The sequence below is a fragment of the Varanus komodoensis genome, unplaced genomic scaffold (genome assembly GCF_004798865.1).
Source record: "Varanus komodoensis strain SLA01 unplaced genomic scaffold, ASM479886v1 scaffold20_1, whole genome shotgun sequence".
Taxonomy (NCBI): Eukaryota; Metazoa; Chordata; class Lepidosauria; order Squamata; family Varanidae; genus Varanus; species Varanus komodoensis.
The window spans coordinates 15,068,746-15,086,078 of record NW_025335587.1 but is presented as its reverse complement, the minus strand read 5'-3'; the positions used below and the strand labels follow the sequence as shown (position 1 = coordinate 15,086,078).

Below are 17,333 nucleotides of genomic sequence, written 5' to 3'. Positions count from 1 at the left end.
ATTTAGGAGTGCTGCAGTAATTTATGGTAGGGTTTGTAGAGTTTTCTAGTGGTTCTTACAGTTCCATTTTGTTGTTGGATCGCTCTTGTTGTATTGATGTTTTAAATTGTGCATTGCCCTGAGAGCGGTATAGAAATGCAACATTGGAGGGTGCAACAGGGACCAATTTGGCCGGTAGCTGGACCATGTCAAAGGATAACGATGGGGTGATTTCTTGGCATTTGTCCTGGCCCTGCGAAATTAGCACTGGCAGCTCCTCACCGGTGGTCAAAGTGGCTGCCGCACCTTTTTAGCTTCAGGCGGTCCAAATCAAAGCCTGGAACTTCCAGGTGAGTGTAAACGAGCGCTTCTCGTTTCCCAACGGATGGTATGTGTGTGAGACAGTCTTAATATAGCGATGAGTCACCCATGATTCTTGCTGCGTGTTGCGACCCAGTGCCCAGGTGGCAATCAGGGGAGCTGGGTAGGTGCAGAGTCCTCTTTCCTCATGCCATTGACACCCCCTCTCTATTTAGGATCATCTGAATTTTTACTGCACGGCCAGCAGCCTGGGAAATTTGATCCTCTCCATCAAATGCGAAGAGGGAGAAGCGACCGAATACCTGAGGATTATACTCAGGTACAGTCTGCAAAAGGGGAGGGGCAAGGCTTGTGAGGTGTGTGTGCCTAACAGACATATGGAGAGGTGCTTTTGCAGCTTTTCAGGTGTGGGAGGCTAAAGTTGGAGCGGGGCTGGAAGGGCTTTGAGTTCAGACCCCTGCCTCTCTGAAGACCACCAGTGATGGGGAGCCCACCACCTCCTTAGGTGATCCGTTCCATTGTTGCATCGAAACCTTCCCTCCGACTCTTCTTCTCCTGTAACTGAAGTAAGGATGCATATGAAATTGGAGGCGGTCATGGCATGGCAGAACCAAAGGCAAAGTTCAGGCATTCGGAGAGGCAGGTCAGAGCAGAAGAAGGGGGCAGGGCAGGGCAAGGCAAGATAAGGTCAGAGCAAGCCAGGAACGCAAGGCAGCCGTGACAAAGACCAGGTTTGCTGAGCATGGAAGCATTTTCTGCAGCCTTCCTGCAGGCACTTGCACGGTCCAACATGCTGCTCGTAACTGGGAGAGAGCTGCATCCAGCCTTCGGACAATGCTGGTCCAAGGAGCGTGTGAGCGATGCCTCCATTTGGGAAAATATGCATAGCCATAGGTGCAGATTTCTGTGCTAAAGGACAGGGATCTGGTACGGGCATGAGTCAGAAAAAGTTTTGGGTGGAAGTAAAGAATGGTGCTCAGCTTGAATTTTGCTGCTCCAGTCATCCCTGCCCTGCAGGGCTTCAGAGAAGGAATCTCTGGCATCTCCCTTGGCCCAGTCCTTCAGGTATACAAAGAGGGCCATTTAAAGCTCTCGCCACATTCTGTCTTCTGCCCTCCCAGTCTCCGTCCTGGGGCTGATTGCCTCGGGAACCTAGTAGGAGGAGGGCATGAGAGAACTGTCTGCCATATGAACATCTGTGCACAGATGTTGTGCCCACTTAAAGAGAATCCCAAGCAGCTGGAAAAGCTGCAGCTGGAAAAGACACACTGAACCTCAACCTCATGCTAGAGGGAGGGAGATAAGAGGGGGAAGAGGGATCCTTCTTGAAGCCCTGATGAAAGACATCTTTTATTCCTCTGCCCTCCGCAGTCTTTTGCCCTTGGGTATCACGTCTTTTTCAATTGTAAGCACATGGACAGAGGCTATCCCAATCTCATGCCAGTGGTCCAGGAGTCTTTTTGGCTGTAGAGTGGTCTAAAAAGATTCCGAATATTAGGCTTCACCCAGAAGCAAGATGAATTAGCAGCCTGGCTCATTATAAAGCCAATTTTAGCTAAGAACCTTCTGTGGTTTCTCAACTATTGCCAGCCTGATGCGAGCCCTGCATATGGTTCAAAAGTCAAATGTTGACTAGTGGCTACACAACCTTGTCCAAAATTCCTGGAGGAAGTAGCGGCACCTTGCAGGTGCTCAGGCCTGATCGGGTGATCTGTGCAGACCTTTTGCGATGCGATGGAGTCCTAGGGAGGCTTGAAATCTCTTCTGTATGAGAGGCAGGAAGTGGTGATAACAAGTATTTCGTGACGGATGGGTGTGGGGCGGGGATGGATTTCAAGTCTGGCCTTTCAAGATTGCTTTGGAAAGGAATGCAAGTTGTTTGATGTACAGCCAAGCCAAAGGAAACCAGATGTTTTTTAAAAATCCTCTGCGAGGCGATCAGAAAATATCATATTTCACCCCGTCCCTTCTCTGCACCGATGAAACCAATAGCTGAGCCTGACTTACTCTCTGGCAAGTCCTGGATTTTTTTAAAAGTGGGCAAGAGCAGAAAGTGGACGAGTCGGAGCAGGACTTGCTGAGCCTCACTCCACATGTTCTGCCAAATATCTTCTCCCAACATCCGGGAAATACTCCGGTTGCAGTTCCCGCAGCACAACTCATGATTTTATGCGTGTTATCCAGAGATGACATCACCTCTTTTCATGCCAAAGTCCCTTACTTCCTTCCCTTCTCTGCTTTTGCCTTTTGTAGATCCAAAACAAAAACGTTACATGAAAGAATCCCCTTAGCCGGACTGAGCAAGCTGCCAAGTATTCCGCAGATAGCAAAGGTAAGTGGCTTTGAAGAAGCACAGCAGTAATACAAGAATTCCACTGTGAGAGGGTCCATCGTTTTGTCCAAGGCTCAATTTAGGTGCCAGGAAGAACATCCTGACGGTTAGGACTCTGAGGATATGGAATGGGCTTCCACGGGAGGTGTCTGAGACCCCATCAGGGAGGGTGTTCAAAGATAGACTGGACATGCACATGGTGGGCATGTTGTGAGCGGATCCGGCTGGAGCCGGGGGTCAGACTAGATGGCCCGGGAGACCCCTTCTGACCCGCTCTGTGTCTATGTTTCTATGTCTCAGCAATCCTTCCTGTGACCTGGTGTAGGTAGGCCAGTGCCTTCACCTGAGGGGAGCAGAGGCTGTGAAGGCACAACTTACCTGAGACCACCTGTGTATAGGTGAAAGTTGAGGTGGGGATTTTAGGAATAGATGCTCAGTTCTGGACCAGCTCTGTGTTTTGGGGGCAGGGGGGGCTTGGATAAAGTACCCCTCAGTGGGGCTCCCTTTCTGAATGCCCTTTTGCTCGCCCTCTCCCTCTGGGTTCGAAAGAGATAAAGCACGGTCCCTGGCTGGGAAGCATGGGGGTTTCATTCCCCCAGCTCCCAAACTGAACCTAGGAAGTCTCCGTGCCAGCAGTCCACCAGTTCCCCCTTCTCCAGCTTACCTTTGGTGCTGGGGGAGGAGAGGTGGGCTAGCAGGGAAGGGGTGGGCGCTTCCCCCATTTTCTCCTGCGCCATTTCCAGGGAAACCCCCAAAATGGGACCCACCTCCCAGTGAAGCTGAGGAGGGTTTGCCCAGCAGGCCTCTTGCGGTGGGGGGGGGGAGGGTTGAAGGACGTTCATCCATAGGATTGCCATCGATGGGAGGCAACGCGATGGCACGAGACACCAGTGGAAGGATCACAGCCCTCTTTTCAACCGGCTTCATCTGGCTGTGGGTGCAGGTTAGGAGCTTAGCTGTGAGATTGGCCCCCTCCTTGAGCTATTTCCACCCGGGGTGCCTTGGGACGCACCTTGGCCAATCGATTCATGTATTTCCAAAGCAATACAACATCCTTCTTCCAGGCAGGATGCTTTGCAACCATGAGCGATGTGAAATTTATTCTTTATTTTATTTATTTCATGCTTTTATAGACTGTCACAATAGCCACGTAGCTTTCTGGATGGTTTACAACAATTAAAATACAATAAAACATAAACATCTATAACCACTGTTCAATAAATGAAGCCATCAATTCCCTCTTCAGGGACACCGACACCTCCTACAGTGGCCAGATTGGTTACATTCTATATTTCAGATAGCAATTGTAATTTCAAAATTCATAAATTAAAATACCAACTTAAAATTAGAATTAAAAATTTGAATTGAAACTGTCAACAATTTAAATGCTCCAAAAATAGAACAAGTCTTGGCCATACACTGAAATGTGTACAAGGAAAGGCGCCTGGCACACAACTCTGGGGAGCTGATTCCAAAGATGGGGTGCCATGACTGAGAAGGCCCTGCACTGGGTAGCTGCCTTCCTAGCATCTTTTAAACGCGGCTCCCACAGCTGAACCTCTGAAAGAAGGCAGTATTTCTTGGTATCTGGCCTTTGCTAATGCTCCAGTACTTGTTGTCCAGACCATGATTCTCTTCTGTTTTTGGACAGGCTTTCTGTGATGATGCGACTGGGCTGAAGTTTAATCCTGTCCTTTACCCCAAGGTGAGCTAAGGAATGTTCCAGACAACCCAGTTTGAAGCCAAACTGAATGGGAACTGTTGCATGTGCAAGTTTACATCTGTGAGTAAGGAGGAAATTACTCCATGGCACTCATGATAATACCCATCCATGCTCTTGAAGAGCGTAAGGGAGACACTGAAGGTCCGTGTGCCTTCACACCCTAAGGAGAAGGCAATTGATTGATAAAAAATGAACACCTTTCCCACCTTCCGGTGTCCTCCTATGGTGCTTCTGGGATAAGTCTGGGATGTGGCAAACTGTGCCAACCCTGATCCCAGTTTTCATTTTAATTTTCTGATTCTGAACGGGCTGTTAAACAAGCTCAGTTTTTTAGTCTTTGGTACCCTGGGATTCCTCCAAGCTGATTCCTCTCTCGTGTTTCTCAGCAGCCTCATTTCTGTTCTATTTCTGCGGGCTGAATTCTCTGTTGGAGGGAGCGATAGAGATGAAACACGATCCAGATGCAGATGGGGAGCATTGGTTGGTCACTGGGGGCCACCGGATGCCAGATAAGACAAGGCTCCAGTTCAACCCAGTGGGCATCTTCTAACATTCTTATGAATCCGTAACAGTCCCCCAGTGAATCGCATGTACACAAAAGTGATTTTGGCAACGCCGTTATTAGTAGGGCTGTCCAAATGGCTGGCAAGCAGTAATTTCCTTAACTCCAAGTTCAGCTGGCAATGCACGGCTTAGAATTTACCATGTGGGACAGAGGCTGATCTTCTGGGCCCTTGAACAAGCTATGCAATTATACCCGAGTAGTTTTTTAATGTTTTATCGAGCTTGTTCATGACCTCAATTTAAGAAGGAGTGAGAGAGTGAGAATTAAAATCTGAATCACACAAGCTCTCTGCAGATAGGGAAGGGTTTGCAGGAGGAGCACCCGTGGGACTCTGTTGTGAGGGAATGGCACGGAGATGCCAAGGAATGCACTTGCAAACTCTTGGAGGGTGTGTGAGAGAGGCAGCTTTCATGAGAAAAGCAGAATCAGAACAAAGCTTTGACGCGGTTCAGGTAGGACCAGCCTCTTCAGGAAAATCTGGGTGTCCATTGGGCAGGGAGCAGAAAGCAAAACACGGCTGGTCTCTCCAGGCACCCTGTCAGATGAGGACCAGAGGATGGGTCTTTCAGACAAGGTGGTAGCTCAGAGAAGGAAGGGCATATCGAGGCTTTTATTAAGTTGCAGGAGCTCTCCCCTTGGAAAACCTGGCTCCAGAGCAAAATGATCCTGCGATTCATGTGTCTGCAAGCCATAACTTCCCACCCCTTTTCCTGTTGCCCCTTTGTCATCTGGGGCGAGGTGGGGGGAGCAGCAGCAGCTGTAGCAAGGCCTCTTTCTCTCTGCTTCTTCCCTCTTTCCAACAGCAGTATCCCAGGCACAGGGTGCCTTGGGAAAGATGGCTTTCCAGGGCTCCCGGGATCATGCTATAGGCTCAGGAACTCTGGGAAACAGCATTTACAGGGGCTCCTTAAGTTTGAGAATGCTGCTCTTGCAGCATTTTAGGCATCAGATGGAGGCAGGCAGGCAGACCAAGGTTACAGGGTGGCGTTCTGAATAGAGGGGGATGGATTTAGAGGCTATCATGCCTCTGCTGATATTGATTGAGGTCTTACATTAAAAAAAGGTTGGGTTTGCCTAGGCTGGTATTCTCCACTCTGAACGCAAATGGCTCTCAACCAGGGTGCCTCCTAGTTTGGTTATCTGAGATCTTTTAAGGAGGAGATGCCAAGAACCAAAACTAGAACCCTCAGAGCAGCATTCTTGACAGCTGAGATGAGCCTTTCCCCCACTTTTTCCTGCCCTCCTCCAATTAATTCGAATGGCTCAATTTGGGGACAAAGTGTTCCCTGATTTCGAGAACATAATTTGTGTCCTCCTCCATTTCCAGGCGTCACAGATGATCGTGTCCTACGATGAGCATGAACTCAATAACACGTTCAAGTTCGGCGTGATTTACCAGAAGTTTAAACAGGTGGGCAGTGCCGCTGTTCTGTCCATGGCTATTTTATGCTGAGACACGAATGTAATAGTATTTGCATTAGAACAGTGCTTTTTTTGGTCTGTTTGAGCCGTGCTAGAAGAGAACTCCTGTGGTCCCCCAGCTGGCTGGGAAACACTAGGAATCGATGCTTGATGCATTTACGTGTGAGGCTGAATTTAGAGGAAGCCTAAACTAAGAGTCCTCCATTCTGAATCTGAGAAGAGCAGGTGCGGAGGAGCCTTGGACTGGGACTTGGGAAGGCTGGGTTCTAGTTCTCACTTGGCCATGAAGCTCAACCCAACCTACCCTTCCTGGTTGTTGTGAGAAGGAAGAGGAGGCAGAGGGGAAAGATGATATAGAGGACCTTGATTCCTTGCAAAAGGGAAAAAGAGGGGCTATAAACGGAAACTGTTGTTGTTGCTAGGTTTAGGCTGGTGCTATGGCAGTGAGGCATACTCTGTACTTTGTAACCCCCACAAGAAGACAAAGTGGAGAATTCTCAGCTGCCTAGTAAGTCCACCCCCCCCCCAGCTTTCAAATAAGCTTTTCCACCTGCAAAATCAACACATTCGCTCCCCTAAATTTGCCACTTATGAATGGTGTGGCGAATTTGCAACAGCCCAAGAACCTCGAAATGCATCGCCCACATCATTTTATGTTAACTTTTTCAGCAGCCTTGCAAAACTGGTCAGCTTTATTCTTCTGGTAAGGAGAGGGGTGGGCAGGAGGGCGGAGGTTGTGGGAGAGGGGCTGACCTCACGTCATCTAGGGAGTTCTTGGCTGAGGTCGGATTCGAACCCAGAAATCCCGGTTTGCCAGGCAGCCTCTTAGAAAGGCTTCCCCTTTGGGGCCATATAGAAGTGAAATGGTTGGGCCAAATGCTTCCCTCCTCCCCACCAGGGCTGGTTCCAAGGGCAGCCATGTTGGGGCAGCTGGCCAGCTCCCAGGGCTGGAACCAGGCAATTTTTGAGAGCTTCAGAGGTTGTGGGAGCATGCTGGTCCAATCCCTGGATATCCGCCATATTGGCTTTCCCAGAATGGGGAGCCAATGCCAGCTGCTTCCCCTCCAGAGATGTTGCTTTGAGAAGAAAACCCTTGATCTTGGCTGTAGCAAAGCTGGGGATTAACAGCCCCAGCAAACAGGGCATTTTATTGGTTCCTTAGGACCGCGTGCTGATAAAGCTTAATTTCCCAGCACCATTTTCAGGTTTTGCCTCTTCCTTTGCCCCCACGGGGGGCCACCATGAGTTTGGGTGCTGGGTGCTAATTTTTTTATCCATTGTGGGATGGTGGGGGAAATCCACGTTGTAGCTGTCAGCCAGTTAGAGCTGCAAGATCTTCAGGGAGCTTAATTCCATGCAAAGCAGTGCAACACGCCTCACCCACAAAATGCCCCAGGAGCAGAGGTGCTTCCACCTGCCCGAACGTGAGCTGAATTTTCAACAGCTTGGAAGCTCAGTCCAGCCACCGTCTCTTAGCTGCGATGCCAAAACAGCTCCTCTGCTCTTACTGTTCTTCTTGTACAGCAAGCCACCCATGTCTCCGTGCCAAGGAATCGTATCAGCCACGTGAGGTTGAGTGGCAACTGCTGAGCTCATGCAGAAAAGCACAGCCGTGTTTCCCACCCCCGCCCTGCTTTCCTTGGCACACGGGAGCCTAATCACCTCCATGTTGTTTTGTTGCATAACAAAGAGGCCTTAATTGTGGCCTCTGCGTTTGGTTATTCAGGAAAGACTAAACACAGAATGTGCAAATGTAATCAGGGCGGCTGTCAGAACTGCAGTTACCAATTGTGAGGCTGGTCTGTGTCTGCTTCTCATGCGGCCGTCTCCTGGCAGAGCAGCTCCTGGTAACCATCAAAGGCGTACGATGCTATCTTCAAAAAGTTGGGCCCTGGCCAATGCCAGCTGCATCTCCTCCAACAGGCCGCTACTTCCGGGTCTTTTCCAGGCCTGCTCACAGTAATCTTGAATCTTTAGAGCCAGTGTGGTATAGTGGTTAAGAGCATGGGACTGGGACTCAGGAGATCTGGGTTCTAGTCCCTGCTCAGCCATGGAGCCAACTGGGTGCCTTGGGGCCAGTCACAGACCCTCAGCCCAACCTGCCTCACAGGGTTGTTGTTGTGGGGATAAGATGGAGGAGGAGAATGACGTAAGCTGCCTTGAGCCCTTTGCAGGAAAAAGGCAGGATATAAATTGATAAATAAATGAATAAAAATAGATAAATAAATGGAAATGCCTGCAGTGGAAGCAAAGCCCCTGGAGCATGGATAGATGGGCCAAGCTCTCCATTTTGCTTTCTCTGTTTCTCTATTTTGCAATTTAAGTTTGTTTGTTTGTTTGTTTGTTTAGAGCATTTGTATGCCATCCCATCGCATAGCCTCAGGACGGCTTACATAAATAAAATAAAACAAAACATAATTCAGATAAAATCCAGATCCACCCTGGCTGCATATTAAAACCTATAAACGGATATGAAAAGTTATTAAAATATCGTTGAAATAAAAAGGTCTTAGCCTGGCGCCAAAAAACAAATAATGATGGCGCCAAGTTTGGTTCCCTAGAAGCAAAAAAAGACAAAACCAAGGCTCTCTTGCTTTGGACTCATTGCGCCAAGGCAAGACTCTCTGGAGAAGACAAGCATGTTAGGGGAAGCTGAAGGCGGAAGACAAAAGGAAAGCCCGAATAGGAGATGGATTGAAGAGCGGGCTCATCGGGGTGCCCAAGGACTGGGTATTTTGGACGATTCTCATTTATAGGATTGCCCTAAATTGGAGATAACTTGACAGCACACAGTGGCAACAGGAAGTTTGGTTCATCTGGAACTTTGAGTAGTTCTCCAGTTTGGATTCATCCCAAACTCAGAGAATTGTCTAAAAAAAAGTTTGCACGTCCATGTATAAGCCTTCTTATGCACATTTCTCCCAACACATTCATTTTTCTTTTGATGAAAGTTTTCCTAATATAGTGCATTTGGAATGCTTTTTTCCCAAGTGTATACAGCTCAAGGCTTTTCAAATGGGAGGACTGTGAAATTCAGAGAACTGTGATTTCGGAGGAATAATTGAATTTTGGTTTATATGATGGATCAAGTGTGAAATTGTGTCAAGAGTCTGAAAAAGACAATCTAGTCTTTCCCTGTAGAGTTGAGCTGCAAAGAAGATCTTGGCCATGTTTGTCTTGGGTTTGCTTGACTTCACAGACCCAGGAAGGGGAGCTGTTTGGGAACAATGAAGAAAGTCCCGCATTCAAGAATTTCTTGAGTCTGTTGGGCGATACTGTCACACTCCAGGATTTCAAGGGGTAAGACGCATGGTTTGCACATGCTTTCTTCACAGGTCCACATGATAAAGAGCATAGATTTGAAACATGTATGCATTGATTAGTTTGATTAAAGCATTTATACCTGCACTGTTCTGGTGGACAATGGTATGCAGAGCTGGAAAATACGCAGCAGTAATAAAAAGGGACGACTGGAGCATGTTAGAAAGGTGTTTAGTGCAAGCTGTTTTTCTTTCCTCTCTGTCCCTCTCTCTGATGATCTAACCATCTATTCCAGAGTGCTAAGTATTGACTGGAAGTGCATTATATTTTCTAAACCTTGTTGCTTAATGAGTGTGTTTAAATCAAGGCTTTACATGTCATGTTATTCTTTGTATTTTAAGCCAAACATTCAATATTTCCACTAGAATTTTTATTAGCATAAATTATTGGTATAGTCCCTGTAGTCCCACACAAGTCTATTCACTTTCAGAAGGATTCAAGATGTTGGCACTTATGCCATCAACCCAATGCCAATGTGAGGATTTAGGGAAGGAAATTCCATGGAATTTTCCATGGAACTCAACTTCCATGGGAATTTGGCATTCCTCATCCCCCCTTAAATATTGGCACTTTCACGTTGCAATCCTAAGGAGCAAGGATACCCAAATTGTAAAGATACACAAAATATTGCATTTATTCACCCACATCTTCATTCCATTCAGTTTCTGCATATATGTTCTATTTTTTAAAAAGTGCAAAAATTTGATTTCTTTTTTCATGCAGCTTTTTGCAGTAAATGCATTTTATGCATCTTTCTCTAATATATACACTTCATCCAAATTTCTTTAACAGACACATCTGACCAAATTTGGACCCTCCCTTGGGAAAATGAAAACAGTGGGGAAATTTGATTTGGGCTGTGCTGTGTGTCTTTTAATGCTGGTAACAATTGACAGCAAAAGAAGAAGGGAACGGCAGAGGGTGAGGTGGCTGGATGGGGTCACTGAAACAGTCGGCGTGAGTTTAAGAGGACTCTGGGGGATGCTGAAGGACAGGAAGGCCTGGAGGAGTCAATGGGGCCATGATGGGCTGGACATGACTTCGCAACTAGCAAGCAAGCAAGCAAGCAAGCAAGCGTGTCTTTTGCTTCGGCCTTAAGTGATTTGGTCAGAATTGGGCTGCTGTTCTCCTTTAAGCTGTTCTGCCTTTGCTGAAAACAGTCTGGCGTGAAGCATCTGTTGTTTTTCACTCTTGTTGCAGCTTTCGAGGTGGCTTGGATGTCACTCATGGCCAGACAGGCACAGAGTCTGTATACACAGTGTTCAGGGACAGAGAGATTATGTTTCACGTCTCTACGAAGCTTCCCTTCACCGAGGGAGATGCACAGCAGGTAACCGCAAGCCGACCTTCTTCTCTGGCTCAAATGTCAGGCAGAGGGAAGCAGAAACGGCAGACCGAGGAGGAACTGGCTCATACAAAGTGGGCATTGTATGGCGACGGGACGGGGAGGTGTGAATTGTTTTCTGCACTGGGGTCTGTGTCCTGTGATTGAATTGCCACCTGGGGAGTGCCAAGCCCGTATCCAAAACTGTGCTCAAAATGACCTGCTGGCTGGGAATAACACTCCATGCATGTATTGTTTCTGTGGGGGGGTCCTAATCGTTGCACTAAGGTAACTGTGCCCCACATGAAACCACGGGTGCTCTTGCACTGAACAATTGCAATTCAGGTCTTGAAGCACAACACCAAGCCAACCCCCATTCCCCCGTCCCCTGGGCCCTCATAAATGAAAGGCTACAGGCAGCCGAATTTGGTGATAGTCTGATTCTTTCTAAAATGCCCTTATCGATTCAAGGTAGCCTGGGCACAGAAGCGTTGACAGCAACTGCATCAGTGAGAAAGTTTCTAGCAGATGTTCAACCTGGAACTCTACTGGCCAAAAGCTATTCAACGTGTCTAAAAGGTCTTTACAAAAGACAGAATTCTACACTCTTTCTTCATTGTAACCATTTCACTAATATATTTTCTCAGATATTTTGGTAGTTTATGCGACCTGGGGAGCCAACATGCCCTCAGAGTCCCACACTGAGCAGGGAGTTCGACCAGATGGCTCTCTGGCCGACTCTGCTATTCTATGATTCTATGAACATACCAAAGGAGCATTTTCTGCCCCAAAAAGTTTGGTGGTCCCTGAGCCTTTTCAAGGGCCAGTTGAAGCAGTCATCTCTCCCCCTCCCCTAGTGAAAGACAGAAAGAAACATACTGACCCTCCCCAGAGAAGAATGTGAGGACTTTCACCCACCCACCCACCCAAAGAGGGCGGGGGGGGGGGGGAGAGACAGACAGACAGACAGACAGACTTTCAGCCCAGCCTTACTTGAACTACTTACAAGATGTGTGCATAGCTTGTGGGAACCTGGGAAAGAATACCAAGGAAGGAAGACAATATTCTGTACAGCCAGGAAGCTGTTTGAGATATGTACGAAATGCAGAAATTACTGCCATCTGTGCTTGAGTTCTCTTCTTATTTGTGTCCTTTCAGCTTCAGCGAAAGAGGCACATTGGCAATGATATTGTGGCCATTATATTCCAAGAAGAAAACACTGCTTTTGTCCCTGACATGATTGCCTCGAATTTTCTACACGCCTATGTTGTTGTCCAGGCAGAAAACCCCGAAATGGACAATACGTCCTACAAAGTAAGAAGGTGTCTGTGAGGCTGTGTGTGAGTTTGCGCATCTCTTTGGCATCTGTTTTGGGGACTATGAAATATAATCTGAAGATAAATAGATTCCACTAAGCCTTCTGAAAGTGGGTATTTATTGTCTAAGAGGCAGCTGGTACTCAGTGGTGTTCTTGCTGCAGAGGGGGAATTTGCGAACCTGGGAATTTGCAGCAAATCTGTCCAGTATCCAAGCAGGTTTATCTTGTTTCTGTTCTTGAAGCTTAAACAGAGTTTGTCTGATTGAAGGTTGTTCATTTATTTGGTTTGTATGCCACCCCATTAGGCATAAGTTCTCTGGGAGGCTCACAGCATAACAGACAACCTTTCAACAATTAAACAATACAATGGCCTGCCCGACTCTCACCTACTGCTGGGAAAATTTAGATACATCCTGGCAGAAAAGGGATGCTTATGTGTCTTTGTGTTAGAAAATGCTGGCACCCCTTTCTCAGGAAGCACCCAAAATTCCAAGCATTTGGCATGTGCTGTTACTTTAAGAAGTAGGACTTGATGGCTTCCCCGAGAAGCTGCCAAGGCTGTTTTGCTGATCAGTAAGAACTGGTCAGGCTGCCTGGTTAGCAGCATTGCAATCACCCTCATTTGCATGCCAAGACTCAGACTAATCCCATGATCGTTGCGTTAATCTCCTGCAATCAAATGCCATCGTATGGAACCCCCTTTGCAGATTTCTCACCTTCTTCTGGCTGTGTTCCCCTTGCTTCTTCATCACTTGCCCAGCTGCTGGGCCCATGTGACTCAGAATCTATAAAACACTCTGTATGTTTTCTAAAAGCTTGTAGTTGGTGCTGAGAAACTGCTGAGGTTCAAGGCGAAAGGGGTCTTTCCTGACTGCACCTGGTTTTCTTGGTTGCGGCTGCCATCGAGGCCTTCCCAAAACTACCCACAAGCTCCCAGCCTGCCCTCTCAGCACCAGCTTCTGTTCTCTCTTTGACTGTCTCTTGGAGCTTGCCCTTGTATTTGTTCTTCCTATTTCTATTAGGTGGCCGTCACTGCACGGGAAGACGTCCCCCCATTCGGTCCTTCACTGCCAAGCCCACCTGTATTTCAAAAAGTAAGTGATGCGCTGCGTGTTTGTCCCCCAAGGAGTGTGTGTGTGTGTTGCACAGGAGATTTAGTGACTCTCGGAGGGGGTGCGAAATGGATTTTATTTTTAAGTTAATGATGGATTTTCAGGTGGTGATTGGCCTACTGTTATAAGATGGCCTGGAGTTTCCAGTTCTGCCTTTCTGTTTCCATTTTTTTGGTTGCATTTCTATCTTGCATTTTCCTCAAAGGAGGCCAAGACATAGAAACAGAGCGAGTCAGAAGGGGCCTCCGGGACCATCTAGTCTGACTCCTGGCTCCAGCCAGCTCCGCTTATGACATGCCCACCATGTGCATGTCCAGCCTCACCGATGGAGCCTCCACCACCTCCCGTGGAAGCCCATTCCATATCCTGACACCTCTTCCTCCTCCCCATTAATTTATCCTCATGTCAACTTTCCCAGGGAGGTTAGGCTCAGAGAGCAGCTGGCCAATGTGACCCACATCATGGCTGAGTGGGTCCAGAACTTGGATTTCTGCGCTCCAGAATCCTAGGTCAGCACTCTAACCACTGTACCACACTGTCTCTCAGCTGAAGCTTTTCCACCTTTTTGGCAAGAAGGGGACCCCATCTTGTTTTCACAGCAATACCCCTAGGAGGGTGGAAATTTGGAAGGAATGTTGCCAGTGTCCTGCTGGAAGCTTTGATCTGGCAAGCAGACGTCTGATAGTCGAAGAAAACAGTGGAAACGCTCTGCCCATTTGTCTTACAACGAGCAACCCCCCCAGTTCCTGAAGACAAATTGCTTTCATCCACTCACGGATTCTCAAACATCATCTTTCTTTGGCAGCCATTTTGCCTCACTGTACAAAATGGTCAAAAATTATGAGCCTAGCATTTCTGCCGGAGGGTAATCGGCACAGAACCAGAGTCTGCAGACAATACATGGACCTCTTTTTTCCAGTTTGATGATCACCAGAGCTCCCATCCAAAAGGACTTGGTGACTTGGGTGGGCCAATGTTGCTGCTAACCTGTTCCTTTCCCCTCATCCTCAGAACTCCGAATTCCGAGAGTTTCTTCTTGCCAAGCTGATCAATGCAGAGAATGCCTGCTGCAAGTCAGACAAATTTGCAAAGCTTGAGGTAAGACCAGCGGGCAGGTGAGCAGGGCCTGCTGGGAACCGTCCTGGTCGGCATCGGACACGGACGGCTGATGCTTATTGCAAGCCCAGTGAGATCCCAGCAGTGGCCCAACCTGTGATCCGCAATTGCTGGACTGATTCGTAGATCCAAATAGAGCCACTGCTCTGAATTTTCCAGTGGATTTTGACTCAAAAGCTGATTCCAGAAATTTGTATTGTATGAGAGAATCTATATCTATATCTATCTATATAGATATATATCTGTGTGGGGAAAATATGTCCACAAATGTATATTTCAGGGGAAGATGTGCAGATTTGCCCTAGACCAGGAGTCAGCGACCTTTAACTCTCAAAGAGCCATTTGGACCCGTTTCCCACACAAAAGAAAACACCGGGAGCCGCAAAACCCTTTTGACATCTAAAATGAAGATAACACTGCATATATCGTTTTTTACCCTAATGCTATGTATATCTTCATTATGATTTAGCTGCAGCTTTTGTTCTGTTGCTAAAAACTGTTATTTTTAATCTTACATTATAAAGTAGTAGGACTCGTTTCATATAGTTTGAATAGGAGAACAGCTTCCTGAAGAGTCAAAGTCAGTGCTAACGGCTGCGTCCATTAAACAGCAAACCCCATAAGTTCGTCAGCGGTAAAAGCAAATCAATCTACCGATGTACCATTAAACGTTTGGTTCTCTTCTGAAACTTTTCTTCAATTTATCCATGGTTGGCCTGGGGGGTTGCGGGGGGGGGGGGGGGGAGCTCTGTAGGTATGTTTAGTGACTGATTAGCAGATAAGCAGTCAAGTGCTGTGAATTGTGACAGGTCCCAAGCGCAGCTTTTAACATTCAGATGAAGGGGATTACAATGGGACAAAGGAAATCTTTTCAGCAGTGTTTGAGTAACATGAGAGCCTGCAGGGAGCTCGTTCCACTCTTTCCCTGCACAATAGCAGAGGAAAGTAGCAATTTACCTAACCAGCTAGTGGGGCGTTGGTATTTTGTAACTCGGGGCCTCGGTTGCAGATCGGCAGCTGTGCCGGCGCGTGTTTTGAGCGACTGAGCCGCAGCAGAGGGATTCAAGAGCCACGTGCGGGTCTGGAGCCGCGGGTTGCTGACCCCTGCCCTAGACTGATTCAGGCCCTTGGTCTATCTAGCCCAGTGCAATCAACTCTGACTGGCAGCAATGGCTTATCAGGTTCTCAGGCAGAGTGGTTTCAGTCTGGAAAAGCCAGAGACTGAATTTGGGGCTGTCCGCACGCAAGGCAGGTACTCTGCTACAAAGCTACAGTCCTTGTCCCAGATGCACCATTTAAGCACTTAAAAGGACTTGGAGAAAACGGGATGGAACAGGCTGCTGGTGGAATGCATGCCAAAGCCCATGTGTACTAGAAACCCATGGACTGTCCGTCCGCAGCTCTGACTCCATCAGGAGCGCAGCTTGGTCTGAGTCCTCCTCCACTGAACCCCCAGCTCCTCCTCCTCCTCTGTCCAAACCCCACACTTACCTGCTCTGTGGTCTAGGCAGTAGCAAAGGGGAAAAGGATCTTTCTCTTTGGCGTGCCCCATATTCCTGGGGCAATATGCCAGGTCTGTGCAGAGATCTCTTCCTCCTTTGCACCTTGCTGCCTCCAAGCAGCGGGGAAGGCATGTGAAGAGAGATGGACTTGGATTTGGGGTGCTTAATTCTAACTTTCCATTTATGTATTCCAAAGGAAATGAACATTACCTCCTATTAGCTGCTGGCTAAGTGAAGTAAAGTCCACTGGGTCTTCTTTATCTTATTTATGTGTGCCGAGTTGGAAGGCCTATTTCCAAACTGGAAAATACAGAATTCACAGACCCGCTACCTTTAAATGAACACAACACACCAACAGCAGCAAAGCTTTGTGATTAAAGTTTGTCCCCACTCATTAAACTGATCTCTTGTGGATTAATTCACAAAAGCTTTAGCTGATAAATCTTGTTTAATCAGTAGATTAAAGCTTGCGGCTCTATCAATTACATACTTATGCCAATTAAGGTTAGGCTGCTTTCATGCACATTCAATTTTCGGCAACATACTGGATAATTTGCATTAATCCTAGATCCCATGGAGTTCCCATTTCATCACTGCCCTCAAGTCTCCCACATGAAATTTCTGCCACACAGGACAGAAGCTTTGTGCCAAAAGCACAGCATTGGCACTGATAACATTATATATTATAATATTTTGCTCTGCTGTTGATTATGGTCCTAGCATCAAACCTGGCTCATGGACACAAGTGGATCTGCTTAGAGAGTCCTAAGCAGATTATAAATTCAGTTATAAATAAAAAAATAAGTGTTAGAACTTTGTTCTGACTGCTGCCACAAAGACCTCTGAGCTTCAGTGTTCAAAGGGTGCAATGCATTTTTGGGGTAACCCTCATGGCACATCCCCAATCTGCCCAGTCTGACCTGTTCAGCTACACTTAGCCTTACTGATGTTCTCTGGATTGCTTTCCACTAGTTTAGAGATGCTTGCAAGCGGCCTCTCCATTTCTTTGGGTGGGCAGAGAAACTGGAGGGACCCTTTGGCCCCATTTTTCTGGGGAGAGGAGACGTTCTCCAACAGTTCCCCCCGGGTGGGGCTCAGCATGGTAGTAGCAAAGCACCTTTCCTTTTCCCCAAGATTCCCCTTTGCCTCCACAGCGAGTGGCGTTGGTAGCAACCATGTTGGCAGTCTGGCTACAATTCTGCATTTTTCATAATGCCAGGACCTGCATGGGATTGGGGGCAGATCAGAAATAATGGTGAAGAACACACGGAAGTCATCCTGTAAAATGGCTGCCCTTT

General features: G+C 47.4%; 1 protein-coding gene across 6 annotated transcripts in view; it reads left to right on the top strand.

Moving 5' to 3' along the window:
- The window catches only part of RAP1GAP2 (RAP1 GTPase activating protein 2), a 125,688-nt gene that overhangs the window by 90,736 nt on the left and 17,619 nt on the right, over positions 1 to 17,333 (top strand). For all 6 annotated transcript variants that reach the window (XM_044430517.1, XM_044430519.1, XM_044430518.1 and 3 more), the window contains 9 exons: positions 516 to 619; positions 2,554 to 2,632; positions 4,284 to 4,337; positions 6,248 to 6,331; positions 9,542 to 9,642; positions 10,864 to 10,993; positions 12,146 to 12,301; positions 13,328 to 13,399; positions 14,429 to 14,515. In XM_044430517.1, the coding sequence (XP_044286452.1) occupies positions 516 to 619; positions 2,554 to 2,632; positions 4,284 to 4,337; positions 6,248 to 6,331; positions 9,542 to 9,642; positions 10,864 to 10,993; positions 12,146 to 12,301; positions 13,328 to 13,399; positions 14,429 to 14,515 (867 nt within the window). The remainder of the gene's footprint in view (positions 1 to 515; positions 620 to 2,553; positions 2,633 to 4,283; positions 4,338 to 6,247; positions 6,332 to 9,541; positions 9,643 to 10,863; positions 10,994 to 12,145; positions 12,302 to 13,327; positions 13,400 to 14,428; positions 14,516 to 17,333) is intronic.